At 49.5% G+C, this 16,194-nt stretch overlaps 1 protein-coding gene across 2 annotated transcripts in view; it reads right to left on the bottom strand.

The window, feature by feature from the left end:
- The window catches only part of ZNRF3 (zinc and ring finger 3), a 146,395-nt gene that overhangs the window by 56,154 nt on the left and 74,047 nt on the right, over positions 1-16,194 (bottom strand). For both annotated transcript variants that reach the window (XM_055549399.1, XM_055549400.1), the window contains exon 2: positions 5,633-5,758. In XM_055549399.1, coding sequence (XP_055405374.1) covers positions 5,633-5,758 — 126 coding nt within the window. The remainder of the gene's footprint in view (positions 1-5,632; positions 5,759-16,194) is intronic.

Below are 16,194 nucleotides of genomic sequence, written 5' to 3'. Positions count from 1 at the left end.
GGTTAGTTTGGTGACTAAACCCAAATCTTAACTGTTACGTGCTCTCGCTCCCCCCAGCTGTCTTGAAAACAGTGAATTCCTTTGATTCTGTTTTCTGTCTTGCAGTCGCTTTGGGCACCAAGGGATCTGTTCTCTAGAAGAAGTTACCAAGAAACACTCCGAGGGCTGGCCGTGGGGTTCCGTTCTCCACCGACCCCTCACCCTTGGGTTTCCCGCAGCTCAGTCTCACGGGATGGTGGTTCCCAGCAGTGTCTGCCCACCGTGCTCGGCCAGGAGGCTGCCGCAGGTGGAAGCAGAAGAGGCTGGGTGGAAAGCTGGGAGATCTGAGGGCGAACACGAGGTCACCATCATCGGCTAAAGCCTCATCAGAGCTCCCAAAGCCTTGGTGTCTGGGCCCGTTAGCTCCGGAAACACCCGCCAGCACAGTAACCTGACTGACCCTCTCCCTAGACCTAGACACCATTGCCAAGCAAACTCCCCGGCAAACCTTCAGTGGCTCCCAGCTTCCTGGGGGATGGAGATGAAACCCTGTCATCTCAAAGCCTCTTCCTGCCCCACCAGCTTTCAGTACCCGCCAAGGAACCTGCTCCCACACTCCCCGCCTGCCTCACCCCCTCACACAGCCTGTCCAGCCACTCGCTTCTGGGGACGGCCCTCAGTTCAGGACAAGAGGAAGCAGCTTCTCTGGGTGCAGGAACCAGAGCGGGGGCAGCTTGTGAGTGCACATGTGACCTGGTGCCCGCAGGGGCTGCTGAGGCACAGTAGCCCAGAGCTGGCCCTCGCCAGCTTCCTTCTTGCAAGTGCATCTTCCACCACCCCCGCCCCTGCAACACACACACACACACACACACACACACACACACACACACACACACAGAGCTGGGCAGTTCCAGCATGTTCCCAGCTCCAGATCACAGCTGACAGACTAAAGGGAGCCCCTGATCCAAGATACATCGGATCAAGGGATATTAGGGCGCTGTTTCCCCCGCAGGAGATAGCGAGTGGGAGTGAAATGAAGCAGATGCCCAGAAGACTCCGGGAGGGGCCCCGGCACTGAGTCCCATGGTCGGCAGCTGCAGTGGAGCACAGCACCCCCATCTCGGGTTCCCTGACGACATTCAGAACCTCAGGAGTGGATCCCGCTGTGGGCTCAACACAGCTCAAGCGGGGTTTCTACTCAATAGAACCAGCACTCCTCACGTGGCCAGTAACCACTGAAGTGCATCCAATTCTTAAATCCAGAGAAACCACCAAAGACAACAGGAGCCAAGAGGAAGACACCACCATCGGAGAGGCGGCGGGACAGGCCTCATCTCAGATTTTGGCTCAGCCCCTGGGAGTCGTCTGATCTCAGGAAACGTTGAGATGTCCTCAGCACAGGATGGGGATCTAGACAGAGCCCCAGGGTTGGCCTGACGATGGGAGGAGACGCTGTGTGGGACGCCCTCAGCTCTCGGTGAGTACCCAGCACACGAGGGCTGCTGTCACACCCTCGCGGGGCATCCACCGAGGGCTGGGCGCTGCGCTCGGGGCTCCCCGCAGGACTCCCACCACAATGACAGGGGCGGCGTGAGCCCGGTTGAGAACAGGCCCCCAAAATTGAAGGGACCTTTCCAAGGCCACTCAGCCAAAGCTAGGTTCTCTTTGACTTAAGCCTCCTGCTTTTCTTGTCTTTCTGCTAACTTCCTGCTATCCTCCTGAGGACTGTGAAAGCCAAGTTCAAATCTGTGGACCATCCTGTGCTTCAGAACCCTAAGAGCCCCCTCCAGCGTGGGGTGTGGGGTACAGAGCTCTGCCCTGCTTCCATGTTTGGTGACTCCAGGCTGAGCAGGCTGTGTTGGATCTGAGCAAGTCTGGTGTGTTCCCTGCCACGAGGCTGTCCATGCGGTGGCCGGACGATGTCTTCCCTATCCCATAGGATGCTTTATACAATAAATACTGCTTGAATTAAAGGGCTGAAATGCCTGGGGCCTAAACACAGACTCTTACAACTTTGGAGATGGTTGAAGACCCTTACTTTCAAAAGCAAGCTGCTCAGAAATGTCTACTTTATTCTGTTTTAATTTCTGAAGACTTAGATCGTTGCGGGTAACACAGCCAGTGTTTTAGTGTTGCAACTAGAAATCTCTGAAAGGTAGAATCTCAAGGGAAGCTTTTTAATATGATACAGAAGTTCAACATATCAGACGAGCAAGGAACCCAGGACAGCCTTGTCACATGATGTGGAAGAGAGAGGCCCAGGAAGTGGAAGGGACTTGCCCGGGGTCTGGCCTGGAACCCTGGCCAGCTGCATTCTGGGGGGCGGGGTGGAGTAGGGCGGCTTACCCCTATCCCAACTCTGCAACGCCCCCAGGCCCCGAGCTGATCCAACTGTCTGCCTTTGCCTCCTCCAGAATGAAAAAGATTATAAGGAGAGGATCGTAAATCACTTTTCTCTCTTGAGTTTACAGTGTTCCCTTTTTTTGAGGAGTTCAAAAGCACTCAGTAATAAACCCAGGTGATGAGTTTATGTCTTTCACTCTTAAAATGAAACTTTATTTGAACTCCTGGAGAGGCATTTAACGTTGTTTTAATTTAGGACATTCCTCCAGTATTTCAGAGTTTCGCCCCATGGCATTTTCTGTGGGCGGGTAGGTGAAGGGCGTGGGTGACGGGGGAGGGAGAGGGGTCTGTGTCTCCCGCTCCTGTACAGGCCCTTCCAGATGCTGGCGGACCCTCCCTTCTATGGTTTTCAACAAGTCTCAACATCCACAGGAGGAGGAGGAGGGCCACCCGCACGCCCACGGGGACTTGGCTGCCCACCTCCTTGCCCTCGCTGCTGAGAGCAGAGGGAAACACGCCTGAGTACAGAAAACCACACCGAGCATCCGCGGTGGGGTGGACCACACTGCTCATCCCGCATTACCCTCTTGCCACTGTGCTTGCTTGAGGGCTTGGGAAGAAAGAAAGGGCAGCTGGCAAAGTAAATAAAACTGAAGCCGGAAAAAAAACTTCTTCTTAAGAAGAAGGTGAGAGGGCAGAAGAGAGGGAGGGAGGGAGCGAGGTGAGGAAGGAGACAGGGAAAAAGGCTTGACTCCGGGTACCTCCTCAGTCAACCCAGGTTTTAGGCAAACGCGAAACTGCCCTGCTACGTCTGGCCCTGGCGGTTTTGCTCATGATTTTATGCGGGTGTTAAGCCAAATTTCAGTCACTAACCACGTGTGAATACTGCCTGGCCACCACACAGCCCCTCCAAACAGAACCATGGAAGCAGGGACAAGGGGTCGGGGACGGCCTGTTGCTTGCAAGCAGGCGGAATCTTGTGCTGAGGTCCTGCATTCAATAAATACTTGGTGAAGGAATAAACATGACAGATACTTAATGGTGCAGTATACGTCAAGAGTTTCTATTCCTTCTGGCTTCACGGGCAGGCAGGCCAAGCCATATACGACGCAAGTCACACCCACTCCATGGCTGTTCCAGGTAGAGAAGCAGCAGCTGGGTTCTTGGAGTGACTTCAACACCGCTCGGGCCCCAGGGGACCATGGCGGGTGGGGCCGAGGACGCCATGTTCCAGCCCATTTACAGACGTAACAGACGCGCGGGTGGAGGCCCACCAGACTGCGGCTGAGCTGCTGAGCCCTGCAGAGCAGCAGCTTCAGTACAAAGGAAAATATCCTATTAGGGGAGTGTTAGCTACAAGGAGAGCACTGTGCCCAAGCTCTGGATGTGGCTGGCATTCCTCCTAGGAAAACACTAACGTTTTCTCGAGGGGGTTGCTGCTCTCTTAGCATCATTAGGCAGCATGGCCACCTATTTAAACGACGAAGGATGGGGCCTGGGCCGCCTGAAACACATCGAATCGACTTCGTGAATTGTAAACCAAAGAGGCAATAGTCCCTGTGGGGTTTTTTTTGTTTTTCCTTCTTCTTCTCTAAAAGGGTGGTTGGGGGGTGGGGCGGGGGGGGGAGGGTGTTCCCTGGTGGCTCAGTGGTAAACAATCCCCCTGCCAATGCAGGAGACACGGGTTCGATCCCTGATCTGGGAAGAGCCCACATGTCTCAGAGCAACTAAGCCCACGCACCCTAGGGCTCGCGCTTCGAAACAGGAGAAGCTACCTTAATGAGAAGCCCGTGCATTGCAACTAGAGAAGAGCCCTCGCGGCAATGAAGACTCAGCACAGCCAAAATCAAATAATTAAAGAAGAAGGCAGGGGAACTTGACAAGTGGTCAGAAGCTACCCAGAAGACAGGTGGGACAGAAACATCACAGATCCGTGAGGGTCTCCTGGGCCAAAAGTCTTCAAGGAAACACTGACTGGGACATTTTCCTTCTCTCTTTCATTTTCGTATTTAGCTCTCTATTTGGCTTTGCCGGGTCTTCAGTTGCGGCATGCGGGATCTTTAGCGGCAGCATGCAAACTCTTCGTTGTGGCAGGTGGGATCTAGTTTCCTGACCAGGGATTGAACCCAGGCCTGCTGCATTGGGAGTGTGGAGTCTTAGCCACTGGACCACCAGGCAAGTCCCCTGGGACATTTTCATGTGTTGGAAAAGGCTCTCTCTCAAGTGCCCTGTATCAGAACCACTCTGCTCTGGCCTGAATCTCCTCAGGAGGTCAGAACCAGGACTGTTTCCCCCCACCGTCCCCTCCAGTTCTCTCCCCGTGATACCTAGAACAGCTGTTTCTGAGAAGATAAAAAAACATCCAGGCGATAACACTTATCCTTAGGCTGTACTGCCGCTCCTCCAACCAAAATCCTAGCAGCTTTCTCCAGACCTTTCTCTTTACCAAAACGATCCGGTTTAAAACAAGATGTCATCTGTTGTATTTTGACATCACTGACATATGGTTTTCCAAAATCAATGGACCTCTATCTTTTATCTCATACCACAACCAGAGGTAATGCTGACCCTAAAAGAGGTGTTTTTTGTTCTTATAAAGTACTTCTAAGTGGAAGAACGGAACAGTCAACGGCAGCAGACATTTCTGGAGCCCTCTCTCTGCTACACGTTTTGTCTCTCATCTCACCTCCTGACCGCCCTGTGAGGTAAGTTCTAAGACAGGACGGTAATTGCTGTCTGCCATTCGGAAACCAAAAAAGCTCCACAGCCCCCAGGTTTTTCCATAACTCAGCTGGCAGCAAAACAGCAGGGCCCTGAGCTAACACCAGGCTGTTTAGATTCCAGTTGTCCCACTAGGTGTGAATATCCATGCAGGCGGCTACCAGGCTCTGCGTGTGTTCGGTTACTGAGGGCGGCCCTGTGTCTCCTTAATACAAGATATGTGCACCTGAGCACCTTTCTAACCCCCCCAAATCTCAGAATTCTGAAATATCTGGCCCCAGGGCTGTAAGATAAGGACTGTGAATCTCTATGATCAACCCAGTTTGCCGATAAGAAACTGGGAATCCCCGAGGGTGAGAGACCTGCCCGAGGCCACATGGTGGGCAAGGGTGGAGGCCACTCTGAGGCTGCGGCTGCCACCAGTGTCCAAGCCGCTGACCACCCTGGGGCGGGGGGGCTGCCCCAACACACGACTTCAGCCAGGAAAGAGTGCGGTGCCAACAGGGGCTCTTCTCCATACCCGGCTATTTGAGGGCATGGACGGCACCGGGCAGAACCAGGGCAGGTTGGGGGAGGGCCAGGGGCTTACCTTGCCGAGGACAGTGAGGCATGGCTTCGGGTCCAGCTCCGGCTGTTCCAGTTTCACCACTCCGACCCAGCCGTATTCATACAGGTCCTCTTCGTCATTGTTGTTACACAGGCCCAGTGGGTGCATCTGGGAAACAAGTGGGGAGAAAGCTTCAGTGGGCAGGCTGCAGGCCTACGGGGCTCCCGTGCTGCCCGTCTCAGACGCCTCAGTCAAGAGCAACCTCGAAACCGGAAAGCATATGGGATTTCAGCATAATGAGCGGAACCCTGGGGAGAACACGGTAGGACCACTACAAATAGACTGTATGGACACTGTCTCACTGCTCTGTAAGGAGCAGTCACCCAAGGCGGATGCCATCTGATGGGAAGCAGAAAAAGAGAAACAGCTTAACCGCCACGTAAGGGCCGGTCTAAATCACTGTGAAATGCCGTGACGTTCAGCGGCAGCATCCCAGACTATTTGGCTTCCAGACCTGAACAACACATCTACTTCAGCTGATGCAAGAGGACCTGGAAAAGTAAGGAATTTATGGAGAGACCACTAGCCATGGGGCGGCATCGGCAATAAAATTAACAGGCCGTTTAAAGGCCACTCCTGGTTACCGGGAGACGGGTGACATTTTTTTGAGGTTTTCTCCAAAATTTGGCAAAGCCCAAAATCAGAGATAGGTAGAAGAGCTGGTCAAATTTTTACCAGGAAAAGTGACGTCGGTGGAAGCCTGAACACAGAATGATGCTGCCGTTTACACTCACAGTTCAGTGTTGAGTCTGGTATCAGACGGAAGAATCCCTGATAACCATCCAAGAAGAGAAGGTCCTCAAAGATAAACCTAACCTACCACAATGTTAAGGGGTGTATCACGGTGCTAAGCTCTTTAAATAACAGGAAGAAATATGTCTTTAGGTTCCTGGTGTGAAGAACCCACCCTGTTAGCCAGAATAGATCAATGTCCTAATCTACAGAACCTGGGAATATGTTATCTTAAAAGACACAAGAGACTTAGAGATGTGATGAACTTTGATGTCCTGGATTACCTGGGTAAGCCCAATGTAATCACAAGGGTCCTTACAAGGAAAAGGGGAAATCATGCAAATAGGGGAGACATGACCAGGGAAGCAGAGGTTGGAGTGATTTGCTTTGAAGATGGAGATGGGAGCCAAGAGCCAAGGAAAGCAGGTGGTTGGCTTCCAGAAGCTAGAAAAGACAAGGAAAAGGATTCTCTCACAAGCCTCCAGAGCGAATGTAGCCCCCGCCAACCCATTTTTTTCACTTCTGACCTCCGGAAATATGCGAGAGTACGTCTGTGTTGCTTTAACCCATTCGGTGATGTAACTTGTTACAGCAGCAGATAGGAAACTAAAACCTCCTAATCGCCCACTCATTTTATGGATAAAGATGTTTTGGCGTCAGATGATAGTAACTGATATGTGAACATTGTGAATGGACTAAACACCTCTGAACTGTACACTTTATTTTTTTTTAAAGAGGATTCGTAAGTTGTGCTTTATTCAGATTTTGAATCTTACAAAGCAGTTTAAAGAAATGAGGCTGATCTATAGACTAGTATAGACACATCAAATCCCAGTGACATACAAAATGAAATTGAGGAGTATATACAGCTTGACACACACAAAATTTTAAACGTATTTTTTACTGATATATTTATGAATATAAATTCTCAAAAAAAATTTTTTTAGAAAGGATACATGCCAAATTCCTATCTAATTTTCTTCTCAGAGAAGGAATTTTGGTATTTATGAACATTCAGAGGGACTTTGAATTGTATACTTTAAAATGGCTTAAATGGTAAATTTGATGTCAATTTTACTGAAATAAAAAAGCTTTTGGGGGGACTTCCCTGGTGGTCCAGTGGCTAAGACTCTGAGCTCGCGGTGCGGGGGCCCAGGGTCAACCCCTGGTCAGGGAACTAGATCCTGCATGCCACAACTAAGACCTGGTGCAGCCAAATAATTAAATAAATGTTAAAATATATATATATATATATATATTTATTTAATGTCCCAAGAGTTTACTCAGAAACTACTGTCCTCAGTCAACGCGGAGATCCAGTGTAAGACAACAGTGATCTCCACTCCTCCGGAGTCTCAGCCAGCCCTGTGTCCCTCAGGAGACCCTGTCCTCAGAGTCCTAGCCCCGCCCCATGACTGACAGTTCCGCACAAGCAGGAAGGCGGAGCAACGGGGCAGGCGAATTCAAGATCTACATCTGGACATTAAAGCTCTGCAGTGGCCTGAGGTTTAAAAAAAGGGTTTTAACTGTTGCTGAAACCAGCATTCCTTACCCTTTGACGGTCAGCCCATGCTGCGCTTACGATGCTCACACTTTCTCATGGGGCACATCCTGAGAGATGCTGGGTCAGGGACAGCACAGGTACATGAGTGAAGAAGAAACGAACTTAAAGTAGACGTGACTCAAGCCTGACGCTGACACGCCTGATGCCAACAGCGAGGGCTTTGACGGGGAGGAGATGGAGCGACAGAGGGAGGAAGAGGGGGCCTGGTAGGGTGGTACCAGGAAACCAGAGCAGCAGGAGCAGGAGGAAAAACTGGGGCCCTTTGGCAGACTGGGCAGAGGCTCGAGCTATGGAGCAGGACACGCAGGCATGGGAGGGGCAGCAAGGGGGTGCCCTGAGCTCGCAGAAACCCCCACTGCACACGCCTCCCACACACTGAGGTCCCCCTGGAGCCCTGTCCTGCGCCCCACCAGCGGGCCCTCCCCTTCTCAGCAGCCACACCCTCCTCCTCCCCCTCCAACCCCCAGACTCCCTTTCAGACCATCGCTGGGGTGACTGTGAGCAGCTCAAAGTGTCAGCCCTGTCAAGGGTGTTGACTTCTGAACAGGGATCAAAGACTTAAAAACCAAAAGGAATTTCTGTAAAGCGCCGGCAGGTGTCATGGGTTGGTGTGGGTGGTTTGTTTTCCCCGGGGAGGGTGAAAGGGCCCCCAAGATCGCATCTCAGTGCATCCAAAACCGACCTCGCTGTCTCCACTGACTTCCAAGCTCCTCTCCGGAGTTCTTTCTCTGCAGAATTCCTTAGAGTTCCTTACTCTAGTTTGTATCTCCAGAGGCCTGAACTGCCTGGCTTGAGAACGCAATCTCAGCCATGTCTCAGGTGTAACTGGTCTCTTCCATCCACCTGCCAGATACTGTCCAGTTGGGTCTTTCTCAACTCAGCCCTGATGACAACATCAGCTTCCAGAAGTGCCTGCCGCCCTAGGTCTCCAAACATTCACACCCTGGGGTCCTCTTTTTCCAAGGGCTCCACACTATGGGGTCTGTAACATCTTATGGGAAAACCCAAACCAACTTTCTGGCCAACCCAAAGCTAATGAAAGCATAAATAAAAAAAAAAAACAAATAGACTCAGAAACCTAGAACAGAGCTTGACAAAAACTCACTGGAGACAGAATATTTAAAGAGGGGAAGGGCAGCCTGAAATGAAGAGAAGATCAGGAAAACTCCTAGGCGGGTCCACAGAAGAACAATGCCAATAATTCACAAGCTACCCTAAACTGTGAGGATTTAACAGAAGATCTGTCTTGTGTTGTAACTCTGCTCTTGCGCTCTCAGAATAACTTTGTGATGTCAACATTCTTGCTTAAGTTAACTGAAGGCAAATTCCCAGCTGGTCCTCTATAGTGAGGCTTGACATTAAGAAGCTGTGTCTAGAGACTTTCCAGGTGGTCCAGTGGCTACGACTCTGCACTCCCTAGAGGGGGCCCAGGCTGAATCCCTGGTCAGGGAACTAGATCCCACAGGCCACAACAAAGACTGAAGATCCTGAGTGCCACAACTAAAACCCGGTGCAGATAAATTATAGAATTTTTTTTTTAAAAAAGAAGTTGTTGTGCCTCTTGCTGTTTTCCTCCTGATTTTGTTCCGAGGGGTGTTTGGGGGGTGGAGAGGATGTGAGCTTTGGAATCATGTAACCATGTGTTAAAACCTGCCTCTTACGAGGCACATCTCCTTGGCAGATGACTCAATTTCTGTAAACCTCTACTTTCTCATCTGTAAAATGGGAACAGCAGCATCTGCCTCAACAGGGTGCTGTGAAGAGTCAATGAGATAGAACACATCATCATAGTTGCACAGCAGACGCTCCAGCAGTGGGAAAGTCCTCTCCTTCTTCACTTTCTCTAGACAGGTCATGCTCGCTTGCAAGTCACACTTCTGCCTAGAATCCTCTGTCCTTCAAGACCAGTTTCAAGGTCAGCCCTTCCATGGAGCTTTCTTAAATGCACCAGTACAGCTAGCGGCTTGCACCCCTGTGTTCCCACACGCTTTACACGGTGCTTGCCACAGTTCTTTCACCATCTCCTCATGGATGGGCAGCTGCTTCTAGAAGTCTTCTCAGAGGGCCCCTTTCACCCCACCCACAGCCTTGCACCCAAAAGGCGCTCAATAAATGACCACTGCTACCATGCCTCAGCTCTGCTTGGAAGTCATTTGGGCCTCTGTTTGCCTAGGTGAGGGAGCAGGACAAAACAGGTCAGAATTCCAGCAAACGACCGCATGAACTTTAGTAGAGGCGGCTCTTACAGCCATTGATCCCCAAGTCACCAACACATTCCTAGGACTTTACTGGCGACCTCAGGATTTCCTAGCAACAGCACAGGAGCAAAGGCTGCTCCTTCTTGGTCACCACAGCCGGGCTGGCAGGGGCGGACAGCACTCTCGAAGTGAAGTGCAGGGAATACAATGCCGCCTCCCTTCCCTGGGGCAGGCCCACGACAGGGCTTTATCAGGGTGGTGGAGGGGGATGAGGAATAGAGGATAAATTTCAAATTCTCCCACCCTGGTCTGACCTCAGAAGTTGCTGTCACCTCTGATAAGATGAAGGAATAAAGCGAGGAATAAGCAGGCATTGGATCAAGGGCACAGGGAACCCAACAGAGAAGAAAAGTAGAGGGAAACCCCAGGATGACAGCTATGCCATGGCCGGCCGGGCGAGCAGCCCAGATGGTGCCAGAAGGATGGGCACTGCAGAGAGCACCAGATGATAAGCGAACAGCAGCAGCCTGGGCCATCACCCAGGGGCTCTGGCAGTACTGGGCAGAGTGTTATAGTTCCGAACAGGAGAATGAAATGTGATAATTATACAGCAAACTAAAGCAATGGAGGCAAAGGGGACAATTATTAACTCCGGAAAAAAACCAAAACGTCAACGCCAGAATTGTAAACCACAGCAGGGCATGGCATGCAGGACCTGCTTGGGAATAGTGACAGCCATAAAATGTAAATCCCGATCTAGGCATTAATTATCATGTGACTACACTGGGAAAATGCAGAGATGGGAAATATGGGGGGGGGGGCGATGCGGGGGGCGGAGAGGCGGAAAGGTTGGGGCTGGGGAAGGGATGAGACGGGTAAGAGAACAAAATGTCCATCTTCCATAGGAGGAAGCCAAAAAACGTATAAATGGGCTAAAATATGAGGCAGTATAAGCACGCTATTTAGAAATTGACAGAAACTTAGAAATATTCCTCGAGGTGAACAAGAGAAGAAACCACTAAATAACTGAAAACAGTTCCCTCTGAGAAGAGCAATCAGGAATGGCAACGGGTGCCCTGGAGGAAGCCTCTTTTTACTAAAAGCCATGAAGTGCCCTTTGCCTGTTATAAACGTACACGTGCTTCAGTTTGGCTAGGATCTTTGCAGGCACTGCTGGACAGAACACCTTCCTCTAGGCGCTCCAGCCTTTTCTGTGGGTCCTGCAGGGAAGTATTCCATTGGGCCAAAGAGAGACCCCGCAGGCAACCTGCACAGGACCGTGGCCTTGGAGGAGGGCCGTCTGGGACGGCTCTCGGGAGCCCCCAGGCCCAGGGTTGGCGATGGCGGGAACACGGCTCGGGGACGACTCAGGGAGAATGGTGTAGAGAGGACCCGCAGCCCACGCCACCCCCACAGCCCAAAATAACTTCCGGGTGGCACCAGGGTGTGACGAGGACTTGGGTGTTGCAGAGGTGGCAGACACAAGGGGCCCCGGTTTTCTCCCAGACACAGACAGATCCTATAACCTCCAGGAGGGGTGCCGAACGACCGACCTGCACTTCCCCACAAGGAGCTGCTCAGGGCCAAATGGCTAACAATGAGTAGAGCAGAGTCCCGGCCACCGGCGGTGCCAGGAATCAAGCGTCTGGCTTCATGCTGAAATATGAAGATGGACCTTCTTCAAATTTCTTGGAGCCTGACGGGGTTGGCTATCAGGGTTTCACTGTTTTCTTAATGGACAAAGACTAGAGGGAACTTCAAAGCTGAAAGGCTATGTCAGACAAGGTTAAATAACTGAAGAAAACAGAACCACGCTCCCTTGGGGACAGGACATCAAGCCGGGCTTTGAAACCAAGACCTGCTCTTTAAGAAGCTCTCAGTACAAAATCCTTGAGATATACCAGGGTGCTTTCCACACGTCTGAAAGGGCAAAACTGAAACCGGGGCTGGTGGAGCTCTTATCCAAGGTTACAATATCTCCACACTCTGCTGCAAGTTTAAAATAACTTCAAAAGGGCCGCCTGCTTCTAAGTGGGTTACTGTTACACTGGAGCCAAACACGGAACGAACAGGAGGAGAGACATTTCGGTCTGTAATATTATCTCATCAAAAAATTCCTGGGGATTTAAAAGGGAAACTTCCTTCCTTTTGTCCTCTCGCCGCCCGTCGACTAGGGTAGGGTGTCAGTGTGGTACAGGGTTTCACAGCCCTGGACCTTTTCTTAAAAGGTGTGGTGGCTGCGGTCAAGACTTATAATTTATGTGAAAGAGTGGAAAAGGACAGCTCCACCCGCTTCTCTCTTGAATCATAAGGATTTTTTTTTTTTTTTCTCTTCTATGTACAAAGAAACAGCTCTCTTTTGCTCTTTGAACAAACATCCTGAACCTCCTTCTGGAGCTAGAATCCAGAGGGCCTCGAACACAGTTTTTCTCCCCCGGTTGTCATAGCAATGGGAACAGAAAGTACCACAGACAGACACAGAAAAGGAGCTGGCTGTTGCTGCTGTTTGCTGGAAACTTCGAAGTGGGAATTGTCTGAGGATTAAAACCAGTGTTTCTTTTGCTGAGGACTCTGGTTTTCTGAACATGGTCTTCTGCCATGGGCATCACTTTTTAGAGAAAAACCAAGAACTACGTCTACCCTGTTTGCTTCCTCTTGGTACCAAAGAACCACTGAGAACCTGCCTGTCGGAAGCTGTGCAAAGCAGCAAGCATTTCAAATCCACCTTTTCACCTGAACATCTCCAGGCACTGAATTTGGTCAGATGATTATGTTGAAACTTAGATATAGCCCTGTGTCTATCCCAGGTCTGACTTTATAGACCTTCACTTAGAACTTCCAATTCTGACTCCAAGTAGGTAAGGATATATTTCATAAGTTAAATTTTATTTTCTAAAAAAGAAAAAAGTATCCAATAGCCTATAGAAAACCATCTGAAAATGTTCTGTTCTAAAAATGACTCAAAGTGACTCATACCACTACCTGATGACAAGAACTGAGCTCCGCACAGAAACCCACGGACACAGTTTTATTTTAATTGCAAGATGTAATAAAGGACACTTGATTGTTCCTACTATAAAGAAGGTAAGGGTTTGGTGCCTGTACACACCAAAGAGTTACTAAATCAAGAAGAAACATGGTGGAGGGGAAAGCAAAGTGGGCTTCTCATTCTCCCAGTTTTACAAACAACACTATAAAACCACAAAATCAACAAAACTACGTGGTGCCAGTCTTAAACTAGAAAAATGGAACAAGTGGAAACGCAATTCCAAAAACACATTTAAGTTGTTATAAGGTCTTAATATGACGTAAACCAGGGCAACATAAGAATGGAGAAAGGACTCACTCGATAAACTGTTGGAACAGGTGTATAGCAACGCACAGAAAAGCTCAGTTTGGCTGTCCGTAAGCTATTCTAAGAATTGATGAGGCAACTTGAGTTAAGGGAAGCCCTTTAGGGAAGCTTGAGAATAACAAAAGGAGGCAGAAAGAACAAGATATTCTTAAAATGTCTCCATGTTATCAGCAGCAGAAAGGAATGAAATGATGGTTATAGGATAGACATCAATAGGTTATAGTAAGAAAACTGAAAGACCATCAGCCTTACTGTGGATTAATGCACAGTAAAATCACCAACGTAAACCAATGCTAACCACAGGGGAGGGCTGCTGGGTACATGTGGACTCGGGTGGAATCTGTCTAGCAACATGCAACAAACCCGAGATCTTATGACTTCCTTTCCCCCACAATTCCATTTTTAGAGAAAATACTGAGGAATTAATCTAAAACAAATAAATCAAAAACAAACTAAATAAATAAAAGAAGAAACACAATCCTAAAGGAAATCAACCCTGAATATTCACTGGAAGGACTGATGGTGAAGCTGAAGCTCCAATAGTTTGGTCACCTGATGCAAAGAGGCAACTCATTGGAAAAGACCCTGATGCTGGGAAAGATTGAGGGCAAGAGGAGAAGAGGGCGGCAGAGGATGAGATGGTTGGATAGCATCACTGACTCAATGGACATGATTTGAGCAAACTCTGGGAGATAGTGAAGGACAAGGAAGCCTGGTGTGCTGCAGTTTATGGGGTCGCAAAGGGTCAGACATGACTTAGTGACTGAACAGTAACAACTTTACATGATAAAATCTTCAAGTAGTCCCCCTCCAAACTATGAAAACATAGAAAGAAAAAAGATTTCCCTAAGAGTATATAATCAAACCAAACAACATGCCTAATTTATGGGATGCTGTACAACCCTAAGAAGATAATGATGAAGATAACAGGGTATAAAAAGTACCATGTATGAAATTGTAAGAAAAGTGTATTCATAAGGCAACACCTATTCAAAAATACCATCTGCAGATGGGCAAAGAATGCAAGGAGACAACGAATTTTAAAAGCTGATGGGTTTAGAGTATAAGGATAGCTGGAGACTTCCCTTTTGTGGATTTCAGTATTATATTCATCCAAACCAACGTTTGCTGAGCGCTGACCCGGTCAGCACACTGGCACTGCGCAAGAGAAGGTAATTAAGACCTATTGCTGGGACTGCCCTGGTGGTCCAATGGTTAAGACTTCATTTGCCAATGCAGAGGGTGTGGGTTTGATCCCTGGTCCAGGAGCTAAGACCCCACATGCAGCCTGGCACTGGGAGCAAGTGCTGGTCGAACAGCACAGGCTGCGTGCAAGGGCTCAGCAAAGAAAACACAGGAGGAAATTATTATACATCAGCACACAGCGAGGAATCAGCCATGAACACTATCCTAACCAATGATGACAGCAGCTGAGCTCCAGTCATTCTGACGCGCCGAACTCGCTCGCTCGAGAGGCCACCTGATCACAGAAACACCTTACCAAGTTACACGGCGATTTGAGTTCATTCCCCTGAAACACACAAGACAGATGGACAAAAATGCTTGAAACAAAAATAAAGCTAAAAATTCTTTCACCTAGAAAATACACTGTGAGCATGCTAAGCTGCTCAGTCACGTCTGACTCTTTGCGATCCCATGGACTGTAGCCTGCCAGGCTCCTCTGTCCATGGGATTCTCCAGGCAAGAATACTGGAGTGGTTGCCCTGCCCTCCTCCAGGGGAACTTCTCGACTCAGGGATCAGAGCCCTATCTCTTATGTCTCCTGCATTGGCAGGCGGGTTCTTTACCACTATCACCACCTAAAGCCCCAGAAAATACACTTCTTCACCCCAAATATGACAATAAAGGGCAAGTCAGGGGTTCTTTATAAAATAAAGACAACTCCTGAGATTTGAGGGGTTTCTTACAAGGAATACCCAGGGAGAGAACGCAGGCTTGCTGTAACTTTGAGTCATTTTCTGAATGCAAAGAAAGTCAGGCCTTGGGGAGGTAGATTCATTACATTACCTCCCAGTCATGATTCTAATTCATTTTCATTCAGAATGTCTCCTTAATTAGTAAAACGCAGAAAGTAAGATGGGAGGAATGAGCCAACAGGTGCCAAGTGACCATTCTGGACGCAAGGGACTCAGCACCGTGTTGGGAGCGGGCTGTCTGGTGTCCAGCCTGGGGGCAGAGTGTGTCCTTTCCACTGACCCCGTGGTGCTGCCCTGACGTGTTGGACGTGGCTGTGAGCCGCTGGCCAGGGTGGCTCCCGGCACTGCCGCTTAACTTCTGGCCACCTGGGAAGAGCCATGCAACCTCAGAGCTTGCTTCCCGTCTGAGAGCGGTGCTGATCCTGACTACGTGCATCTATTCCTGAGGTTAGGGCTGCAGTGGGCCCGTGTCCCGGCAGGTGGCCAGTAGGGCAACACACTTGACACCAGAAGCACGAGCAACCAGAGAAAAAACAGATCAACGGCACTAGTGACACATGGAAAGGACACCCTCAAGAGTGTGCAGAGACAACCCACAGGATGGAAGAAAACACATACAAATCACATATCTGATAATGGACTAAAACGCGGGAACATCCGTACCACTCAGTAACGAAAGGACAAATTATCTAATTAAAAAATGGGCAAGGGATCTAAATAGATATTTCTCCAAAAAAAAAAAGAAAAAGCAAATGCAA

This window comes from Bubalus kerabau, chromosome 16 (genome assembly GCF_029407905.1).
Source record: "Bubalus kerabau isolate K-KA32 ecotype Philippines breed swamp buffalo chromosome 16, PCC_UOA_SB_1v2, whole genome shotgun sequence".
In the NCBI taxonomy this organism is placed as follows: Eukaryota; Metazoa; Chordata; class Mammalia; order Artiodactyla; family Bovidae; genus Bubalus; species Bubalus kerabau.
This window is presented reverse-complemented; position numbering and strand designations above follow the sequence as displayed.